We start from the raw sequence: 23,456 nt of genomic DNA, 5'->3' as shown, positions 1-23,456 counted from the left end.
GCCACTTTTGCACAATTAGCCCTAGTTTGGAAGGAGGGAATGGAATGGAATGGAATGCAATAATTTTAAGATATTATTCTCTTCCCTTGTTCCCTTATTTAAGATTTTAAGTGAGAAATAATAGAATGGGTAGGAGAGAACGCTACTTCCTCTTTATTCCCTTAAAATCTCAAATTTTCATTCCCCTCTAAAATTGTGAGGAATTAGAAGGAATGGAATTAAATTTAATAAATTTTTTACTAAAACTTCCAAAATACCCTATTTATTCAACCATTTATTTTAAAATAGGGGTCTAATAGTAATATTGTCATAAAATGATTCTATTCATTTCCCTCTATGTTACTCTCAAACAAAATTACTTACATTCCATTCATTTTAATTCCTTTATTTTAAAACACCCAAATAAGGTTACTTAATTCTATTCCATTATTTTCCCTTGCTTAGATACATTCCATTATGATTATTCCATTCCATTCAATTCTTTTTCCTTATGAACTCTCAAACGAAGCCTTAATATCATCAACAAGTATAGTGACTTAAATTTTCATCACTTTTTTTGTACTGTTGTTGAGGTGTTATGATGTAATTGATGTGTAATATAGAAGTAAAAGTAATGGACCCATGTAAAATGATAAAAAAAAATGTTAAAAGTACTACAAGTTTTTCTACATCAAATTTACAAACTAGTGTGGCAATTAATGTGTGATTGATGGGCTTCAACCATCTTTAAGATAAATTATTGAATTTCCTTTTTATGATTAGTAACACAGTAATTTATAAACTCTTTTCTCAAAGAAAAATTTATAAAATCAATGTAATAAAACTTATAGTACCTATGACACTACTAAAAATAATACTACTTAAATCACACGTAGTTATTTCTAGTACTACTCTAACATCATCATCTAACTATGAGATCCCTGCATCATACAAGAAAAGAACAAAAATAGAGTTTTTCATTACATAATTATCAAAAAGTAAAACAAATTATGCTTAACAATATCTTGGGTGTTATTTTTGGCATAGAAAATAACATTATAAATTGTAGGAGAGTTGTGGGATACAAAAATTTAATAAGGTAATAGTGACATGTGTCATATCCAAGGCCGAGAAGATTGATGCAGTTCTGAGGGGACCATACCCTCGGATGGCAAGGCCAGGGAGGCAAGCCTTGGCCACATCAATGGCACGCAACCAGAGGAGTTCACACTGTAGAGGAAGAGCTTCAAAGAGGAGGTTAGTCATGACGTGTCTGAAGGGATGGTAGCTGCCACCACATTTAATGCATCCCACCAAACCCCCTGGCCGCATTTATGTGGAGAAGACCCCTGAATAGTGTTGTTTTAGTTGCCGCAACTCGCTAAAGATTTTGGAAGGCGTCTAATGAGACAAGCACTCGAGTAATGGCCTGCATGATCAACAAATGAAGGGCTAAGATCAACTAAAAAATGCTATATAATATGAGAGATCCTCTTGAAAGAGAGAGAGGTTCATGGATAATCCCAGTGAGAGAGACAAAACCATAGTAAATCTTTATTGAGATCAATCTAATATTAGCATTCGTCATCGAACCTTGACCGTGGACTAGTATTCTTCATTGCTCCTTATTTTTTTTCTTCTTCAACTGTATTAGGTTATTTGATTTAAGTTCCCGTTTCTACAAATTCATTGTATTACGCCTACTCATTCTTGGCACTTACAAGAGTAATATTTGAATTGCAATGTTAATTGATGTTCAATGTAAATGGTATACTTTACTTATTTATTTATAGGAAAATATATATAAAATATAATTTGATTTTTTTTTTAGAAATATATTTTTTGGTTTAATAAGCTACATATGGAATAAGAGTACTAAGATGGAAAAAAAAATGATGCATTAATCATTTATATATTTTTTAAGAAAATATATTTTAAATACACTTTGATTTAATAAGCTACATATGGAATAAGAGAAATAAGATGGAAAGAAAAAATGATGCATTTGTGTATATATTTATTTCTCAAAAAAAGAAAAAGAAAAAGAAAAAGAATGGAATAGTTATAGAACTACATGAATTTGTATTTTGACTATTTTCTAAAAAATCTTATTTATTCCTTTTCGAAAAGGGTTAAAATTAAAGGTTTTTGAGGGGTGATTTTGTAACTTATTTATAGACGAAAGTATCCCATAGTCAAGGGATAAAATTTGTTTTGATTAACCGACATTAAAACAACAGCTCAGAAATCGATGTTGTTGAGTAGTGATTAATGCTGTTGGTGTAATTGAGGTGTACACACTACACAAACAGCAACAGTAAAGTTGCCATTTTTATCTCTATCAACTTGTTAAATTGTAGTACGTGTCACTCCTCTCTAATGCTAAACAAGGATAAGAATAATCCAGAATTTCCATTAAAAAGACAAACGTCAATCAATCAAAGAGACCACGAAGATCTGTGTTCCTTTTCTTTTTCTTTTTTCTTTTTTTGATGTGACAAAGTCGCAAAGATCAATGTTCTATATTCATGGCACATAGATTCTCAAAAAAAAAAATATATATTCATGGCACATAGGTAAAACATTTTTTATTATTTTTAATTTTAATTTTTTTTAAATTGAATAGTTGAAATTAAAATTTGTTTTTTCCACCTAATCAAATGCAATTATTTGATCTCAAACAGTTCATGGTATACCTTTCAAATGGGGCTGTTATGAATGGTTTGGATTTGATTCCAAGTAGTGAAAAAAAAAATAATGATAATTTTTTTTAACAAATAAGGTCAAAGTTCAAATTCATGTTAAACTAATTAGGAAGTAAAAAAAACTTCTGAGTCAAATTTAAGCACAATATTATATTCATAAATGCATGTATATGTATTAAATTTGATTTAAATATATATAATATTACATGATTGTATGTATATGTATATTAAAATAGACTTGAGATTAAATTGTATAAATTTTTATTAAGTTAATAATAAATCAAATTATTATTTATGATCTATTAATAATATAAATAGTTCATTTTATAGTAAAAAAATTATATATGAATTTTAACAATATAAGGTTAGTGAATTAATTTTTATGAGTTCATAAACAAAAATTGATCAATTTAATTAATTCAAATTAATATAATTTCAATTGTAATTTAACTATAAATTATATAGACTTGTGAAAAGTTAAAAAAAAATTAATCATGATGCTTTTACTATATATGAAAATGAATATATTAATCAAGTTGTAAGTGAATAAAGTTCTTGTTCATTAGAAATTGAACTAATGTAAAATGAGCTTTGAACTCAAGTTATGTTATAGACTTGAAATTAAATAAAAAAATATTAGAATTGACTCACCTCGTTTACTAGACTTGGCAAATTGCACCCACACTCAATAACCTAATTACACTCGAAGAAAAATACTTGGCCTGAGTCATTAGAAATTGAACCAAGGTAATATGAGCTAGAACTCAACTTATGTTAGACATGAAACTAAATACCATATTAGAGTTGACTCGCCCCCGTTCACTAGACTTGGCAAAATTGAATTTGCACTCAATAACCTAACTCAAACTTTGAAGAAAAATACTTGACCCGACTTAGGAAATTTTCTTTTTAAATTTTTTATAAATGGATTAAAAGATCAGGCAGTTCCTGCCCCGCCTAATTTTCAATTTTTTTTTTCTTGTATGTGAAAAAATACAGGTGGACCAATAATATGATTGACCCAACCTGCTCATAATCCACTTAGGATGACCTGCTTCTGATCTGAACTCTATCTGACCCTCACATCAATTAACGTGACCCATTTGCCAAGCCTATCATTTAATGCCTAACATACCATTTCCAAGGATAAGCGCATTCACCCCCAAAATTCTATATCACCTTATTTTATCATCTCAAAAAGTTACTTTATTAATTATACCATACTATTTTACAATATTCTCAGCATCTTAACTTTTATTTTATAATACAATACATTAAAATAATATTTCAACACAATAAAATAATATATTCCAAAACTCAAATAAAAACAAAAACTCAAAATTCCAAAGAAAGAAGAATTGATAAAGTAAGTGAATAAAACATTAGTTTTTTTTAGAATTGAGCTATAGAATTGCACGGTAGCACTATTGCAAATTTTTTTAAGTTGATTTTTACAAGTCCGTGGGGGGGGGCAATTACTAGAGAGGCAGACAAAGCTAAGTTGTGAACAAGACTAGCTATTAGCCCAAAAAAAATAGTATCTTTAATAGAATAGAAAAATAGTTAAATGAAAACATCCGAATCATATTACACCGTTAATGAATCATGGTATTATTACAAAATGAAGATAGCAAGGCATTTGGCCAAAATGGCCATTTTATCAATAATAATTACTAGATAATGCAGAACCAAGAGTGGAGTTGTGGTGTACCTTTGTGTTAAAGCTCATTTCCTTCTCCCTTATGTGTGTTTGTTTCTTTTAAAAAAAAAAAAAAAGGCTACATCTCTGGAAAGTATACAAGGCAAAATGGAAAAATGGAAGTAAAATGAAAAACATAACAAAATGCTGGTACTAGTTACTTCAAATGCAATGAATCAGCAATGGAATACTTTATGCTATGCAAATGAGAACAGATTCATTTCAATAACAATCATTCTGCGTCCACTTAAGTCCTTGATACCCCACCATCGAGTAATGCAAAAGAGAAAACCTGTCCATATACAGGACCATAAAGCAGGTAATCCTTGGGAAGAAGGAGCTGACCAGGGATGATAGCTGCGTCTTCATTCCTTCTGCATGTGGCATTATATGCCAAAATGTACTCCGAAACTTGATTAAATCTCATAACAGCACAAAAATGCCTAGAGCATCCAAATTCAGTGGTAAATACGTTTACATGATCCAAATTTTCCAACACCAAGATACACCAACTGTAATGCCCACTTAAAAGCATTCATACTTGTTTCTGTAACTGCAAGCCCACGATGATCCTTCAAATTGGGCATTGTATACTGTTATAACTGCACACCAGTCTCAATGCACATTGTCTGATTGAAGGTCATCACTGCTGCCACTCTTATCCTTGTTGGAGAGCATTTTCTTCACTTTCTTATCCAAGGCCTTTTCAAAGTCACTATATGACAGTGACAGAACCTGGTTCAGCAGCAATGAAACTCCAGACTCCTTCACAAGGGCATACCTTGGTTTAATCCTCTCCTCCAAACTATAACCAAAATATTGAGGAAATTTCACCAGCTCTGATTTTGAATAACCCATGGTCAAAAAGAACTCCCATTTTGGTATTAAATTCTTGGACAAGCTAAATGTATATAGAGCTCCATATCTTGAAATCATGGTCCCTATTTCCTCAATGCTGTATCCCCTCTCCAAGAAAAATTCAGTCACAGGCTTCAAATTGGCCTCAATGCTAAGACCAAAAGTCTGTGGACAACGATAGAGAAGAACAGCAACATCAACCCCCAACGAAAGGAAGTACTCAGCTGTTGGACGTAACTTGTCCTCCACGCTGTAGCTAATAATGTTTGGGCTGCGTGTCAGAATCTTACCAATGCTCTCTGCAGAGAGGCCCATCTCATAAAGGAATTCTACAGTGGTCTTCACCTTCTGCCTGCTATGAGTGAGAAGTGCTGGAAAGCGGTATATCACCTTTGCCCATTGTTTCTTGTCCACACCCAAATTCTCTAAGAACGTCATGGTGGGTATAAGGTTTTCAGAGAGACTTATTCCACACAATTGAGGCCTTTTGTTGAGGATGGTGGGAATATCTGATTTTGGTACACCAAGATCAAGAAGAAACTCAACCACTGGCTTGATTTTTCCCTCCAAACTATAGTAGGCAAAAGCTGGGAATCTTTGTGTAATCGCCTTGATCTTCTCAAGATCCATGCCAAGTTCTATGAGATAGAGAACGTGAGGGCGGAGCTTGCCATCTGGGTCTATCTCACTCACTCGAGACATGGCCTTTAGCTTCTTGGAGTCAAGGGTTGGATTGGGCTGAGAAATGGGCACAACTGTTTTTTCTTTAACAGGTGGGTTTGGAAAGTTTTCCACTACATCAACTATAATGTTCCCATGCTCTTCCAAAAGGGACTCAAGGTAAGGAATAAGAGCATCCCTGATCTCAAGAGTTGTAAGCTCACGTCCTGCCATGCCAAGGGGAATTCGATTAGCATGGGTCTATTTTAGAATCAAAGATGCTAAATTAAACTGTGGCTATAGAGAAGCATTCATAAGATGAATCGAACCTACTAGATACCGAGATTTATGAATATAATGAAGCTTTGCGATCAGGTGGTCGATGAAATGGTCTGACTTGTTTATGGTTCTTGTTGCAACTGCATTGCTCAATCCTTGTTTCTTAAAGAACAAGGACAAAACAGCCTTAGCTTCTTCTCTTTCTGCTGCTAACAGGGTTGGAGACACCACTTTCAAGCTGAACGAACCATCTATCCCTGAATCAGCTGCCATAATTTAAACATATAAAAAGGATGTTAACATTGTAAAAGAGAGAATCACAGAAGCAAAATGTCAAAATGTTTTGGCTTTTATGTGGAGGTTAAAATTAAATAGCAAAGCAAAAACCACATGAAAGAAAATGTAAAAATCAATTGCTTACCAAATTGTGGTTGGCAAGAGAAGAGTTTGGCAGGAAAAGAAAGCCGAGTCCTGAATAATAAAAAAACCAGAAATCAAATCTTCCATACCATACCTCATAGGGAGAGAAAAAAGACAAACTAAATACATAAAAAAAAAAGAAAAAAAAAGGGAGATGCAGCTTCAGCTACTACAACTACTAGAATCTCTGACAACATTTAGTCTCTCACCCATATGACAAATTGGCCACCAGCATCCCAACACTTAGTAACTACTTAAAAGTTCAAAATTTTTTAGAACTATGCCTACTATTTCCAATCCGACAAAACCGTCACATTCACTATGGCTGCTTCAATTTTGACCTCCCATACCTGTATAAGTTCCCTCTCTCCTCTACAATATGCCTACACAATTCCTTGCCAGTCCATTTGCCTCAGGTTTTTTTTCCCATCTAAAAAGGTATGCACAGCTTTTCAAAAGATCATTTTTTCAAGATAGGCTAAATAAGCTCATCTAAACACACATGAATCTCTTGCACCATAACGCCTTTGGTTTTCCTCTCACCTCACCATGCACTCCTCCATCACCTCCGTCATTTTAAATCTCGCAAACTTTCCAATTTAGATTATAAAAACCAAAAATGATATCTAGCCTTACCTCAAATTTTGTAAAGGTCGATTAGTGAACTTAAACCCGCGACACATTACTTTGGCATAAGACATTTGCCATTGCACCAAAATCCAACTTCTATATAAACAGATAGAAAATAAAATTGAATATATATTATCAGCCAATATCTCAGTCTCACCGGGTTATTCCAAAATTGCCAATATTTTTAGTGCTTAAAAGTTAAAACCTTCATTTCATCACCTTTTGCGAATAATACCATCACTCCATTACATAATCACTCTCTCCCAAACCATATCAACAAATCTTTTTCAAAATCACAAACAAAAATTTGTACAACAACAACCTTAATTTCCTAACAAACTCACAGCACTTAAAAATACAGTTAAAACAGAACATCAGAAACTGACTGCTAATTAAAAACTAAGGAAGTATGAAGTAAACATAAACTGTCACTACAAATTAAGAAAGAAAAAGAAGTAAGCAACTGAGGGATGGGAATAGGAGTACCTTGTGGTTGTAATTGTGGTTGTGGTAGTGAAAATTACTACCTTTGAGAGACATGAGAGCTTGGCTAAGTGGAATGCACAGAAAGCTGTCATTTTTTTTTTTTAAACCTTTATTTCTTCAGCAAGAATTGAAAATGAAGCAGAAAGAGGAACTTTTTTTTTTTTTTTTGGTTTTGGTTTTTGTTTTTATTTGGTTTGGTTTGGGTAGTCAGAACGTGCAAATATCTCAGGGACCGATGGGCAAGCCTTGGATATGGATTGATGACGTGGCAGAATATCAGCCGCTGAGGAAGATTAAGCAAGCAAGCACGTGCCAAAAAAATGAAATCTGCTGCAGTCAGGAGAGTGAACGGGTACTTATGCACAATCTGTAATATGAAAGAGACCATAATGGGCCTAAAGTCACCTGTGTAACTGCAACCCGTGTGGGCTTGGAAAGATATACTAATCAATCCCGTTTCTTACAAGAAACCCACGTCCACTCACAATCTCCACCGAAAAAAAGTTAAGAGAGAAGTACCTTCCCTTTAGTTCCGTTCGTTGGAGGTGTAAAAAAAGTGGAAAAATAAAAAATAGTGAAAATATAAAAATGTGGAAGGATAGAAAAAAAATTTAATTTCTCTTATTTCTATTTGGTTGAGAGTAGAAAAGTGGAGAGACGAAAAAAGTAAGTTTGTATAAATTTACTCATATACTTTTGTTAAAAAATAATGCCCAAATAAACAAAAAAGTGGCAAACTACCAAAAAGAAAAAAGCAATCACACAAATTTATTAAAAAATAAAAATCATATTCCAGAAAAAGAAACATGTGTAGTTAAATAAAAATAAAACAACTATCACGCCCATAACCTAGGAAGAAAAATGGCAATATCCAAGAAATCAAAAGAAAAGAAAAGAAAAAAGAGGCAACATGCCCAAGAAAGCACAAAAAAAAGGGAATTGGACAAAGTCGTGCAAGTGCACATGAACATTTTTGTTAATAAAGAGATTCAGAATCCTCACTTATTTTCTCCCTACTTTGGGAACAAAAAATTTCTCCCTCCAACGATCCAACCAAACACCCACCAAAAATGTTATATATATATATATATATATATATATATATATATATATATATATATCTCTCTCTCTCTCTCTCTCTCTCTCTCTCTCTCTCTCTCTCTCTCTCTCTCTCTCTCTCTCTCTCTCCCATCCTCTCTAAAATCTACCCAACCGAACATACCCTTAAAGTTTAAACCAATCATTTCTCCCTACAAACCTACAACCCTCCTCCCTATGTCACTGAGTCTTATCTCACCAAATCTGTACTAATTGCACCGACAACGCATGTGTACTCATCTCAATTACTCATTCTTTCTATTATCTGACGAGTTTGTCAGAAGAATACGAAAATTCGTACTCTTTGCTTGAGTGCCCAACTTGCTTTTCTTTCCCACAAAAACGATGAGTTTTGTACTTTTGGGGAACCACAACAGGAGATAAGTGTTGTGATTTGTTGGTTCTCTCTTTCTTTTAAACTTAATTGTCATACTAAATAAAACACATGAAACGGTGGGTTTTTGGTTATCAAATTAACTAAATCAAATGTTACCGTAGATTTTTCATTCTTTTTATATAGTTAGTAGACATTACACTATCCTACCGTTTTTTGTTATTAACTTTAACTCAATTTAAGTCCAAAAACCAATTAACTTAACACCAAAACAAATGAAACGTTAGGGGCCAATAGTACTTTTTAATAGTTCAAAAAATTAAGTGTAAATGGGATGATAGTTTTATGGTGAGAAAGTATAATTGTGCCTTTAGTAAAAGAGGTTTAGGTTTGGGCACTTGACACTGTGGGCAATTCCAATGGAGAGTCCACTTCATAATGGGCCTATATTTGAGCAAGACTTATATATAGTACTTAGGTGTTGTTTCTTATGTTATTCTTTTAAGATTTTTTCATGTGGTTTTTTTTAATGAATGAAAGTGTATTTTTCAAGTAAAGTAGCCACATGACAGAATTTGAAGAGGGGAACCTAAAGAACAGTATCTAATGTACTGTACATAAGTTTTGTCCAAAGTCACTGGTGGTGTAAATCCACTTGGGCTTAGAAACATCCAGGGGATGTTTGGTAGTGTATTTTAAACAACAGTTTTCAGTGGTTAAACTTACGCTTTATTTGTTTCAGCAATGATATTTTTAAAAAACGAGTCATTTTTCAAGAAACATTTTCTATAAAACTATCTCATTTTCTAACTTTTCTTATATAGCTTACTGTGAGATAGAGTTGTTTTACAAATAATAATAATTTAATGAAAAACAATCTCTAAAAATAAATCATATTTTTTATATTAGCAAAAAATAGTTTTCCTTTGCTCATTTTTTTTTATGCTACCAAACACTAGAAAACATGAAAAATTATCTTTACACAAAATTTTCCATTGAAACAAACGGAGCGTTAAACAACATTATACATATTTCTATGCACTTTTTCATTACAAGTATTTTCAAAAAATACAAGCTATATTACTAGAATAACATTACCAAACAAGCCCCTACTTTATGGGTCTTTCTCTTTCCCAAGTCTTACGTCGTCGTTTCACAGTCAGCACAGCACAATGGGCTAAGGGGTTTATCAGAAAATTCTAAAACCCTAAAACAAAAGAAGAAGAAGAAGAAGAAGAAGAGCATGAAAGCGTAGAGAGTGAAGAGGCATGTCGATAATTCTGAGACGCGCATTCTCTCATCGGAACCTCCTTCTCCTCCGCAGCTCCACCTTCCACGGCGGCGACCTTTCTCATCAACTCATTAACAGTGCCCACAACAACAACAACAACTCCAGCACCAACATTCATGCTCTCACTCTTCCCACCACACTTCATTTCCTCACACATTCTCGCAGAGGCTTCGCCAAAGGACGCAAATCAAGTACCCTTTTTCTCTCTTTCTCTCTGTTGAGTTTTTGTGGCAATTTTTGTTTTTGTTTTGTGCTTTGTAAAGCAAAATGATTGAATGAAATGCGTGTTTTCCTATTTGGGTTATTCCATTTTGACTGAAAATCAAAAGGGTTGTGATGAGATTTCATTTCTGTCTTTTTATCAAGCATGATCTTCTTTGTTTTTAGTGCTTTTTATATGATTTTTGGTAAATTGCGCGTGCAAACACACAAAAACCACATATTAAACTATTACATGGTTTATAATGTGGTTCTAGACTTTTAAGCTGCGCAATCAACCCTCTGACTTAGCTCGATTTTATTAATTTCCGTCTGTTTAGAGGGTTTACAAAAATTTGGAGTGTTTGGGAGTAAAGTTAAGGTTTATTTGATGGAAACTGTCTTCCATTTAACATAAACTATTCCTAATTTTCAATGAAGTTAGGGGGGTTGGTTGCTGAGTTCTAACATTAAAGGGGCACATTGTAAATCAGGGGATAGTTTAAGGTGGTTTTTGTAAGTGAATTTTTGAATACTTTTTTTGTTTTCTCTATATTGGGAAAGTTTTTCTAACTGGTATAAAGAAACAAGAAGTCACAAATTATAATTCGGTGTTATGCAAAGGTTATTGTTTCCATGGGATAGACTATAGAGTTCAATTGCTAGTATGCTTTGTGAGATACTATTTATGAAATATTTTAAGTGAAGCTTTTTGTTGATTGCACTACTGAGCTTGGCTGAAGGGATTCTTTTCGCAAGAAATACAGAAATTGTATAGCTTTATATGAACCGCATGTTAGCCTTTTGCAGAGTTATAAGCACTATTCCATTAAAATGTTTTTTTTTTCCACCATTTAGAGGATGATGATGCTGTGAGCACTATTGAAGTTTCACCTGATATTGGGCCTACTATTAAGGCAAATGCTACCTCAATGATGGAGGCAGCAATTGCTGCATTATCAGGAGAGTTGAACAAACTAAGAACAGGAAGGGCATCTCCAGGTACATTAAGCCATTGCTATTTGTTAGTTTTTGTTTATTTTCTTATCATGTTTGTTAGATTTATTGACACAGTTATGAGTGAGAATGTCTCTACAGGAATGCTTGACCACATTATTGTTGAACTTGATGGTGTAAAGATGCCCTTGAGCCACTTAGCTGTTGTTTCGGTCATGGATTCCAAGACATTATCAGTAAATCCTTATGATCCAAATGTAATGAACAAAAACTATACTTAACAAGTTTTCTATTTGTTTCAATTCTAGTGTTTCTTCATTAGCATATGTAATTGTTTGTTTCCTATACTATTCCATGGTCTAGAGTCCGATACTATTTAACAGTCATTGATTCTTCAAATCAAATCTGTGGATCTTGCGATCAGGATGAAAATTTTCTATATCAGTTGTATTAAGTTTAAATGATTGAATTTAGTTCATTTTCTTTAATCTGCTTTGCACAATACGAGCCTTAATTTTTTATTTTTTATTTTTGACATGCTGATTGGTGCTCATATCTAAACAGTCCCAGTTTGAAAGACTCATTTAAGTGGTAGTGCCTGTTTTATGCAGACCATTAAAAAGTTAGAGAGCGCCATTGTTGCTTCTCCATTAGGCTTAAGTCCCAAAGTGGATGGTGAGCGATTGATTGCAGTTATTCCACCGTAAGTAGTCAGTCTATTTAATCTCACACTGCCTCTTTCCTTGTCCAATAAGCAGCCCATTTGCTGATAATGGCTATTAAAAGTATTTGGCTTTAGACAATTGTGTTTTTGGTTGATTCAATATTTTAAGATCTTTGTTTAAATAATGATGCGTAAGTATTTTCCATGATAAAGCTTATTCAATCTATGCAAATATTGATTGACATTTACATTTTTTATGCTCTGCAATGACCAGATTGACAAAAGAGCATATACAGGTAAGCCAATTATTACCCTTCCTTTCATTTATTTATTTGTTTCATTTTCTTTTACTTTTTCATCTCTGCACTATTATGACCACTATATTGTATCTACCAGGCTGTGTGTAAGGTGGTTACCAAGTCTTGTGAAGATGCCAGACAAAGTATAAGAAGGGCTCGCCAGAAGGTATGGCAGTAATTATTATTATTTTCTTTATGTTTAGATTTCAGGAGTATTATTAAACAATGTTTATACTTGCTCCCCCCCGCTATTCAAACATCAACAAGAATGAGGTATGAGGTTGTTATGGTCATCTGAGCACCTTGTCTGTATCACTGTGTGCTTCGGTGGCAGGTTTATATCTTGTTAAATAGCCCATCTCATTTCAAAAATATCAAACTTCTTCACTCCCTTACTGTCTTTCAGCCTAGAATCATCAAGCATTAGCTAGCCAGAGGTTGGTTTGGTGGAGGGAGTGAAGAATTGGTTGACCTTATTCTTTACTTTCTGATATTAGAACTATATCATACTTGACAACTCAATTTGTCTCAAGTGTGATTTTGCTGTTCCACTGAAAAATTTTTACACTCGAGGTCTAGATGGTTCACATTTATTTATCCGGCACCTCAGTTTTAGTGGATGATCTTTAAAATTTCAGTAGACAATGTCTAGCCTCTTAGGTGTCTAGCATGGTGAATTCATAATAAAATGTATTGTGGCAAGTATTGAAGTGCAAAACACTGTCAGTAGTTTTGTGCGGCAACAAGACTAGGAGTGCCATTATAGATAGGGATAATGATTGATTCTATGCATTGTTGTGAAATGGTCCAGTGTTTTTAATGTTTATTGTGCCTAAGCAGATTGTTTATTGGTTTCACAGGCAATGGATACAGCAAAGAAATTGTATTCACATGCCCCGAAGGATGATGTAAAAAAATTGGAGAAGGAAGTGAGTTCTAAGCTAATTACAGCTAAAACAGTGGATCAGTTTTACAATGTTTTGAGTGTTATCTGACCCTTCTTTTTCCCAGGTTGATGAGTTGACCAAAAAGTTTGTCAAGTCTGCAGAGGATATGTGTAAGGCAAAGGAGAAGGAGATTACTGGAGGCTGAGATGCAGTGTCCCATCTGCACTCTGAATTTATTTTGCAGGAGTACACGGCTTTTAAAAATCTCCATCTTTGTGACTATCCCTTGATATCAGAAGACTTGGTGCTTGATTCCATGATAAAGTGAGCTTATGCCCTGTTTCTTTTATAGTTAAATATATTTGAGGTCAGTGGAAATCGTCCATCGCATTTGCAGCTAGATGGCAGTTTCAGTAAAAAATCATTTAAAACATTTTAGATGGGACAAATATTTTCATTTATATTTGTAAGAGCTTTGGAAAATTTTCTGGAGCCTGGAGGCATTGCCAATGATTTAAAAAGGACATGAACCTCAAATGTTGTAACCCATCTGGGGCATCTGACTATCTAGATTTGGCATATTAGGCGGTGCTTATAGCATTCTTTTTCATAGTAGTTGGACTTAACATGCAGTAAATTTGGCTACATAAATAAGCCACCAAGAAAATCTAGGACTACAACCTTTTGAGCCATAACTTTGTCACAACTTTGATGTGAGAGATTGCAAGCGGTGGAGAAAAAGTAGTGAGTACATGTAAAAATGATAAGCAACTAGTCACAGTTCGCCACATAAGATAGGATAGTTGTGAAAAATGACGTAATAAAGGATGTGTCCATTGATTCAATTCATGCTTCATGCTTGCAAACATTTGCCTTGAACAGTTAAACCATTTCAAGATATGATTTGCTATTTGGTTCCAGCGCATACTTATGACCTCAACTGCAATTCAAATTGCGTCGGTCCCAATCTTGTTGAGTATTTGTTGGAGCAGCTGTGGTTTTTTGTTTTTTGGTTGTTGTTGATAATGTCAAGGAACAAAATTACAAAGCCTCTATCCAGGACAAAGTTTTCCTCCAATCAAGTTTGAAGAAATCTCCTTCAATTCACTCCAAGAAGATTCATAAAGCCATCAACGTGTATTACTAAACAAGTCATATGACTCAATAAATAGGTCACATGGCAAACATTACATGGATAATTTAATGAATTGTTCCATAGTGCGTTAGAAAAAATTTTCTACAAAGTCCAAACCCGTTTGGAGGCAACCTCTAACAAAACAAAACAAAAAGTGGGAGAGGGGTGGGAGTGGGGCGAGAACACACTTGAAATGGGCTTTGAAGAGAATGATTTTGTATATTTTGAAGGTCATTTTTTCAAAACCATTCTCTTAAAACCCATTTCTTCCACTTGGGTTTCTACGTTTCTTTCATTTATTTTGAAATGAATGGATTAAATTTTACCACATCATTAACAATTTAAATAGATATCAAATCGATAAGAGTCAATTTGATGATGTGATAAAATCCAATCAATTCATTTCAAAATAAATAGATATGATTTTAAGAACTCTATAATGAAGTTACTTTAAAATTCTTGAGGATCTTAATCCATTTGAAGCTTGATGGCAAATGAAATAAGGTTTGGCCAGCCTTATGGACATATCAAATCAAGGAAACTACAAACGTGTCACCATTAAGGTTACAAATCTAACACTTTTTTTTCTTGTTCTTTCTGCTTGTTGATTGAAGGGTTGGGTTGGCACGGGTTATAAATATTTTTCTTAACTTGGATTGTACCCAGTTCGTGTAAGCAACATTTTTAATCTAAGTACCCAATCCAACCCATGGTATTAATAGTTTTAAAAAATATGGATTTTTTAAATGTGTTAATTTGATTTATTATTGTATTATGATACTTAGTTTTCATTAAATTGAAACACAATGTCTAATTGTTAAATTATAATAATATTTTTGAAATATTAGGTTTACAAAGTTAATACTAATCCTTTTTTATTATTTGGCCTAACAAAAGAGTCTCAACCTGTCAGCCAAAATTAACACAACTCACCCAATGTATTTGTTCTAGAGTTACTATGACTTGGTATGGATTGGAAATTTCTCAATTTGAAGCGTTTGGGGTGGATTAAGAAAAATCATAATCCCATTGTAATTGAAGTCACACATGCCCCTAGTCTCTAGGGTTAAATTTTCCCTTTTTGGGTAAGTAAATTTTAAAGCATAGCTCCGTTTATTTCAATGTAAAAATTTTTTAGCTAAAGAGATGGGTAAGTAATTATTACGAGTATATTTTGTTATGTTTTTTTTTTTTACTAATTGTTTTGATTTTTTCAAAATTTATTGGTTCAAAATGTTCATATTCATTATGTTTATAAATAATAAGTAAATGTTTATTCTCACCAACTTCATTTTTTTTTTATGAACATTCTCACCAACTTCATAAAGAATATGTCTTCTAAAGAATAATAATATATGTAAATTACAAATTTACACACCATTAAGTTTGCCCAAATTTTTAATTCAGCTGTAACATAAAAAAAATTATATATTCATTTAGTGCATTTGAAAACTAAACTTGAACATTCAGATGCATAACATACAAATACTTGAAACGTCCAAAATGGCACTTAGTTTTTTTTTTTTTTTGGGGGTGTGTGACCTTTAACAGATTGGAGGTGATTCTAGAAATTTTGAGACATATTGTGGTCATTTTGGAAATTTTAGAAGGTATTTTCATCGTTTCAATGGTTTTAGAGGCAATTTTTTTTTGGGGTCATTTTGGTTGTTTAAAGGGGAACGTTTTCAGGATAAGGAAAATGACATTTTCCATAAAATGTTTTATGCCACAACAAACCATCCCAAACATGAGAAAAATGAACTAATTTAGAAGATGAAATGAGATAAATATTTTCCGAAATATTTTTTATGCTAAAAAAGATATGACCTATAAAAAAGATTGAAAAAAATGAGGAAAACAACCTCGGCAAGTCTAGTTAGAGCAATAGGAGGAAGTTAGGGAATATTTTTAGATGTCCCAGAATTAGTATTCTCTCCTCTCACATTTATGGTTGATCCTACTAATTAAATCCACCATTAATGTGTGAGGAAGTATCTTGTCACCGTGCTTTGAAAGTACCTAATAATTACTCAAAAGTTAGACTCATACTCAATTTACACTCAGGCTTAGGTTTGAGATTTGTCAAAAATTTCAAGTCCTCGCTGAAGAGCTGGCTCAAAATGTAACAAATTTTCACTTGAGAAAGGTGAACTAATTTACAACTACTGGGAACCAAAACCTTTACAATTTAAAAACAGGATTTAACATACTTCAAGATGAAGTATTCCTCCAAACATCTATATATACTGCCTACTTCAAACTATGTTTCCTTCCGCTTACCAAAAATAACCTCTTCGGTCACAAGCTTTATACCCCTCACCCAAAGTTCAGCTGTTTCATACCCACCCTCGCACACAAAATGCACCTCCTTCTTGTTGGAAGTCACCACCCTAAAAATACCAGGTTCGTCAGCATCACCCTTACTCTTCCTATTCTTCCTGAAGGCATGACTAGGCCCGACCTCAGCATCCCGACAAATCACATTTCTCTGGCTTGACTTCCCCCATTGCAACACCCCTGCAGACCCCACCATTCTCATCTCCTTTTCATGTGGACTTCCTTTGCCTCCCTTAGTGTGCTTTTGTACAAGGGCACCGCCCAATACTAACTTGCGTGCAAGCTCATCTAGTAACACATGCTCTGCATCATTTTTCCTGCCAACAATTTTCCTTGCAAGTGAGAGGGCAGTTTCACCTCTAGCATTCTTAATATCGCACATGGCCCCATGTGAGATCAAAAGCTCACACATTGAGCCATGGCCTTCCTTGGCAGCTAACATGAGTGGAGTATAGCCATCCCCATCAGGGACATTTACATCATAGCCTCTACTAGTAAGCAATCTAGCCACATCCAAGTCACCACGTCGAGCAGCACAATGTAAAGCATAGAACCCTCCTGCATTGCGATTGCCCTTTTCTAGGGCAAATTCTAGCATTACCTTCTCAAACAAGTCACGGTTCTGATTTAACTCAGATAAGGTGATTGCAGTTTCGCCAGATTTGTTGTGCAGCTTTACATCAGCCCCTGCATAGACCAGCAACCTGAATGCTTCAACATGACCCTTCAAAGCAGTAATCATGACTGCTGACAAGCCATTTTCGTCCTGATAATCAAGATTAAATCTTCCCCAACTGATCAGAATTTCCAAAGCCTGAACATCACCAGCTTGGGCTGCAAATATTAGTGGACAGAAAACAGACATACTGCTGGATCTTGGTATCTTTCGAGTTTTGATTACATCTAATACTGCTTGTTGAAAACCAAGGGACCACCGGTTTGATCCAGCAATTAAACTTGCAGACTGACCAACAACATTGACCAAGCCAAAGTCAGCACCAGCCTTGGCCAACACTCTGAGACACTCTTGATGCTTATATTTTGCACAGACCATCAAGGCCGTGTCACCACAATCTGTTTTTGAGTTTAGATCACAACCAGAGTCAATTAGGTATTGAAGAATGGTTGATAATCCAAGACGAGCAGCCATGTGTATAGGGCGAAACTCAATTTTCTTGGTTGTCTTAACAAGGCATTCTACATTGGCACCACAACTTAAGAGCACCTTAACAGCTCCTTCATTGCCACAAAGGATAGCGTGGTGAAGAAGTGTTCTTCCATAATGAGGAAAATCAGAAGAGTTTTGTTGTAGGAGCATGCGCAGAATTGCACCACTCACTTCAAAATACTCCACTGCACACCAGGTGATGGCATAAGGCTCTGCCAACCCTGCACCTACTCGAAATTCTTCCCCTGTAGCCATGTCCCAAGTCCATGCACCCAACTTCACTTTGGTGTCCGTCCTAGCTCCAGCCTGTTTTTTTCCATTTTAGGAAACAGATCAAGGTGAGGAGAAGAAAACAAATATTAAAAGAAAAAACAGTATTGAGTCTGTCACTATCTTATCCAATACAGAATCTGCAGTACAGATCCTATCACAAAGTATGAATATAGCCAAATTCTCATGCAGCTCTAGAAATGTAAAGCATTGGCTTGTCATTCGCAGGTACAGATCCAGCTGTAATGGCTACTTCATCAACATCACAGAGGGACCTACACCTTTAATGGTTCTAACAGACTTATGAATTTGAGACAAATGACGAAAATTTTCATCATATTCTCTTCTCCCACCCCAAGCATTACAGACATTCGCACTGGCTTGCCATCCAGCTGTAATATTTACTATACCAACATCACAGAGGGACCTACCCATTTAATGAGCCAAACAGACTACAGACTTACAAGTAAGAGACTAATCATGATAGTTTTCGTCATCTTTTGGCCCCAGCTTCCCCCACCCCAACCCAAAAAACCCATTCAGGGTCATATGCAAATGCTTACACTACTATTTTGTTTGATATTAAAGGTCAATTTCACTTGATTGGTACACTTATGAGGTGTAAGCACAGTAAGAGTAAGGAATTATCTGCAAAAGAAGGGAGCCCACAAAACCCTGTGCCTGTTTGTTCTAATAATTAATAGTGACCCTTACAAAACTCACCTGGAGCAGCAAACGGACGATGGGGGCCTGCCTACTAACCACAGCAGCAGCAAGTGCAGTAGAGTCAACATTCATGTGAACAGAAGGCTTAGATGACCGAAGCAGGACCCGGTCAGCTGCACTGGCATCCACACCACACTGCCATTAAGCAAGGACAATCATGTCAACGAGATAAATCAAACAACTTCCAATAAAACATAGAGGAGATTCAATAATATTAATTGACCACGTGAAAGGACTCTTGTCACACATTGCAATAAAATGAGAGAAATGTATTCCCACGCAACATGAAAAAGAAAAGGACATCTTTGTAATGAGAGGCTCTCAATTTTATTAGCCTACCAACCACCTCTCCCAAACCAAGCAAAAGTGAGAGTATTGTATACTAGGTACGACATTTTTTACAAGGGTTGAAAAGTTTGTCAGTGACACATCTAAATTTCAAGAAGCCAAACTTACCAAGAAAGCTAAAAACACATTGGTGTGTTACAACTGCCAAGTAAGCCCCATATTATACACAGGTGAACTGTGTAGAGGGAGAGTAACAGTATATATATTTAATAACTAATATATATGTGTGTGTGAGGCACAGTTAATATAAAGTGACACCCTTGATACGATGGACGCTCCGTAAGTATAAATGTTTGTGAGGTGTGGGAGGTAAGAGTCAAGGTTCAAGTCTCCGGTTTTAAGTCTCCAACACATATACACTTAGATTAGGCTAGAGTAGAATTTTTAACTTATATCTAAATAAAAATAACAAAAATATAAAAATATAAAGTGACATTAAAAGCACCATATAACGCTCATTTCTGTTTCTCTACAATGGTCTACAGTAATATCTAAAAAGTTGGCAATTAACAGCCCAATATGAATACAAAGTTTTACCTTCATGAGAGTGTCTACTACATCCACAAACCCACTGCAGCATGCTGTGACAAGAGCATGCACAGCAATATGGGGCCGGATCAGATCAGAGCCCATAAGCAGCTCCACAAGCCTTGCATGACCATGGCAGCTGGCCTCCAGCAGAGCCTCTTCACAAGCTGGCTGTGATGCCCCAGCTTTAAGTAAGATATCAAGAATCTCAAGGTAGCCCTCCCTCACTGCTGCCGTTGTCGCGAAGCCCCTGAAGAGTTTCTGATTCACATCAGCTCCAATGCTCTGTCATTTAGAAGTGCCAATCCTTAGTACATTATAAAGCCATTGACAAGACTCCACAAGAAGACAATACACTCATTTTTCTATTTTTATTTTCTCAAAATCTCTAAGAATGTTAAGCATTTTGGGTTCTTCATTATTACAGAAAGTAATGCCACAAGCAGACAAAATGGGGAACAAATCTGAAGTGGTGAGCTAAGTATGAATATTTCATTAGGCAGTACATAAAGCCTTTAATAAGAAAGGGGGATGTATCATATGTGTACCTTTATGTACTTATCCTGCTCTGGCCAAAGGTTAGAAACAACTAAATATGGGCACTAAGGACTGATTAATACTGATTAATACTGATCAAACCAAAAAGGTTATATCTAATTATCTCTCCTTTCATCTCTTCCTTGGATACTCTTTTTTTTTTTTCAGTCACGGAGGGAAGGGAGGTGGGTGTAATTGGATCTGAGAATACATACCTACCTTTTTATGATAGGCCAGTTGATGCCTTTTTATTGTTTTATGATCAACTCTAATTATGAAATACAGTAGCACAGTAAGAGGATAAACAATAGGAATGACTGGGCCACAACGTTGAATATTTACTCTACCTCGAATTACACACATTTACTATATAAAACTAAAAGAAAAGCAGAACATCCAATATTAAATAAATAATTGCACAAGCAATAGAGAAATATCAACACTCACAATAACAGCCCTACTGTATATGTTTTGTAACAAGATGCAACACATGACAAGGAAGTAAGAGGACCATGAGATCATCAAATTTTTTTGTGCTTACGCATGAATAGAAGTTTTAACAGTAATTTGTACAAAGTTTTGTGGACGATAGTTGACATACTACCATAGCAACCTAAGCAAAAGATCACTATGCTGTCAAAATAATTGAACTCTTCCAATTGCCACTTCCAATGTTTTCAATTGAGACATAAAGAGATCAAATTCCCCCTCCCCTAATTATCAAGTTATCCCAAAAAAAAAAAAAAAATATTCCATTTACACATATTAAAGAAAAATAGAAATTTTCATTTCCCATAAGTAAAAAAGAAAAGAAAAACCGTAGATGAATAGATCTAATAAAAACCCAACTGCCAGTCAATGCTTAACAGAACATGAATACCAACAGTTCGGGTTTCTATAATCTACAACAGTTAAAAATACAAAACAATTAAGGATCAAAATCATCAACAAACTTCAGTAAATACAGACCATTCAGAAAAACATTCTAGAATATTGGCATTATATGTGTAACAGCTATGACAGAAGTCCATGACTCCGCTCTGATGGTTGAGAAAAATTGTTTTATTGCTTCTGTATTTTCGACCTAACCAATAGAAAAAGCTACATTAAAGTACTGACCACTTAATCACAATGCTTCACCAACACATTTAATTACATGAGCAGCTAAATTGATCACACAAACAGAGTCTTAAAGTTCACGTAAATAATCAGAGTGACAGGCCCCACGGTCCCACACAAACTAAAGATAAAAGAGCAAATTAACATGCCACAATATTTTAAAATATCAAGCGCTCAACTAGCAACTACGAAAACGTTAGAGTTCAAATCCCGCACCATTGTAATTATCATATTATAAATTTTTTTTTAAAAAAAATCAAGAATTGGATTCGAACCCAGCCCATGTTTACATTAATGAGCGATAATGAGGCATTTTATGTTGGGGACCAGCATTAAAGACTATGAATCCTAAAAGAGTAGAGACAGACATAAACAACTTTAATGCCCAAAATCTTAGTGTAGTGATTCAAATTTCAAACCTTAGCTTTCCCAAAGCATTGCTTTAAGATTTAAAGCTTAATTAAAACGAATCTTAATACTATACCTAAATGTTCACAATAATTAAGGAGCAGATATAAGAAAAAGTCAAGTATGCTCAAATTTTTCAAAAAAATAAAATAAAATAGTGATAGAAGCTTTAAATTTCACGTATAATATGCTTGAAAACCAGTAAAAATGAAAACTTTGAATCACACGTAAAATTAAAAACACTTGGACTGTTCTCAAATAAGCATAAAAAACTTTGGAATCAGTGAGAACCAGCAATGAGAATACAAAAAACCATAAATCTCAATCTGAATAACTAAAATGCAAGGAGAAACACTGTCAACATTTTCAAAAACAAAACAGAACACTTTACAAAAGAGAAAATTTTCAAAATTAAAAACAGAAGCGGATCTCAAATTTGATCACTAAAACAAAAAACTTTCAATATTTTTCAAAACACAGAAAACAGTTTCACTCAGTGAGAATCAACAATGCGAATGAAACAGTTTTAAAAAATAAAAATGAAAAACTCAAGCTTGAGTGAGAGTGAGTTACCAGTAGCTTCTTCACGAGGGAGACGTTGCCGGAGTGTACGGCGAGGAACAAAGCGGTGACGTCAGTCTTGAACTCGTTGTACTCGACTCGGACCTGACTCGCCGATTCGTCGCAAGGTATCACCTCGGCCTTCCTGCTTTTCAGGGACACGGCGCCGACGAAGTTGACGTCGACATACGGATCGGCGATGAGCTCCAACGCCGACTTCAGATCGCCGGAGAGCGAAGCTTCTAGAAGGCGTTGCGAAACTTCGGCCTCGTAGTCCACCGGAAAAACCTGTTTCCCGGAGAACACAGTCATTGTATGGCGTTTTGGTACACGTGGCGGAGGTCGAGGTCGAGGTCAGGTAGTACGAAACTGTGGCTGCAACTTCGGGCGAAAGACTCGCATGCGGGTCTGTGAGAGAGAAATGGAAATGCGAAGCTCGAGAGAGAGAGAGAGAGAGAATGAGAGAGAAAAACTTGAAAGAAGTGAGCGCCAGAGACAAGAGAGAGTGGGGTGCGAATTTATTGGGATGGTTTTACTGTGATTTACTAATATTTTAACTACGGTTAAATAAAATACTATAAATAAAAGGTGGTTAAAAATGATGGGTCAGTATCGATGGGTCAATATAAAAAAAAAGGCTAATAAATCTTGGCTCGCCTTCTGTCTTGGATGAAAATGAAATTTCGTATAAATTGAAATATCAGTTGTTATAACTTAAAAGTGTTAGAACGTTTGAATTTTCTCGGCAAAAAAAAAGTTTGAATTTTCAAATATTGGAAACCATAATGAGACTTTATCCATTTGATTGGATTTGGGTAGATTGGATTTGTTCAACTATTATCCAAAATGTTATGTTTTACTTACAGCAAGATCAT

The 23,456-nt window shown here is 34.8% G+C and overlaps 3 protein-coding genes across 3 annotated transcripts; 1 reads left to right on the top strand and 2 right to left on the bottom strand.

The window, feature by feature from the left end:
• Positions 1 to 4,396: 4,396 nt before the first annotated feature.
• Positions 4,397 to 7,913, bottom strand: LOC142623417 (transcription termination factor MTERF5, chloroplastic). Its single transcript, XM_075796830.1, has 4 exons — positions 7,717 to 7,913; positions 6,602 to 6,651; positions 6,231 to 6,446; positions 4,397 to 6,128 (listed from the first exon to the last, which is right to left on the bottom strand). The coding sequence occupies exons 1-4, from the start codon at positions 7,806 to 7,808 to the stop codon at positions 4,999 to 5,001; spliced, it is 1,488 nt and encodes a 495-aa protein (XP_075652945.1). The 5' UTR covers positions 7,809 to 7,913; the 3' UTR covers positions 4,397 to 4,998.
• A 2,396-nt stretch (positions 7,914 to 10,309) lies between these two features.
• Positions 10,310 to 13,939, top strand: LOC142641221 (uncharacterized). Its single transcript, XM_075815625.1, has 8 exons — positions 10,310 to 10,630; positions 11,496 to 11,639; positions 11,736 to 11,851; positions 12,206 to 12,297; positions 12,533 to 12,554; positions 12,655 to 12,723; positions 13,418 to 13,486; positions 13,569 to 13,939. The coding sequence occupies exons 1-8, from the start codon at positions 10,417 to 10,419 to the stop codon at positions 13,647 to 13,649; spliced, it is 807 nt and encodes a 268-aa protein (XP_075671740.1). The 5' UTR covers positions 10,310 to 10,416; the 3' UTR covers positions 13,650 to 13,939.
• Positions 13,940 to 16,690: 2,751 nt separating this feature from the next.
• LOC142615419 (uncharacterized) lies at positions 16,691 to 23,072 on the bottom strand. The gene is made up of 4 exons (XM_075788168.1): positions 22,594 to 23,072; positions 19,966 to 20,241; positions 19,078 to 19,215; positions 16,691 to 18,390 (listed from the first exon to the last, which is right to left on the bottom strand). The coding sequence occupies exons 1-4, from the start codon at positions 22,891 to 22,893 to the stop codon at positions 16,840 to 16,842; spliced, it is 2,265 nt and encodes a 754-aa protein (XP_075644283.1). The 5' UTR covers positions 22,894 to 23,072; the 3' UTR covers positions 16,691 to 16,839.
• Positions 23,073 to 23,456: the final 384 nt, after the last annotated feature.

The sequence above is a fragment of the Castanea sativa genome, chromosome 1, assembly GCF_040712315.1.
Source record: "Castanea sativa cultivar Marrone di Chiusa Pesio chromosome 1, ASM4071231v1".
NCBI classification, from domain to species: Eukaryota; Viridiplantae; Streptophyta; class Magnoliopsida; order Fagales; family Fagaceae; genus Castanea; species Castanea sativa.
This window is presented reverse-complemented; position numbering and strand designations above follow the sequence as displayed.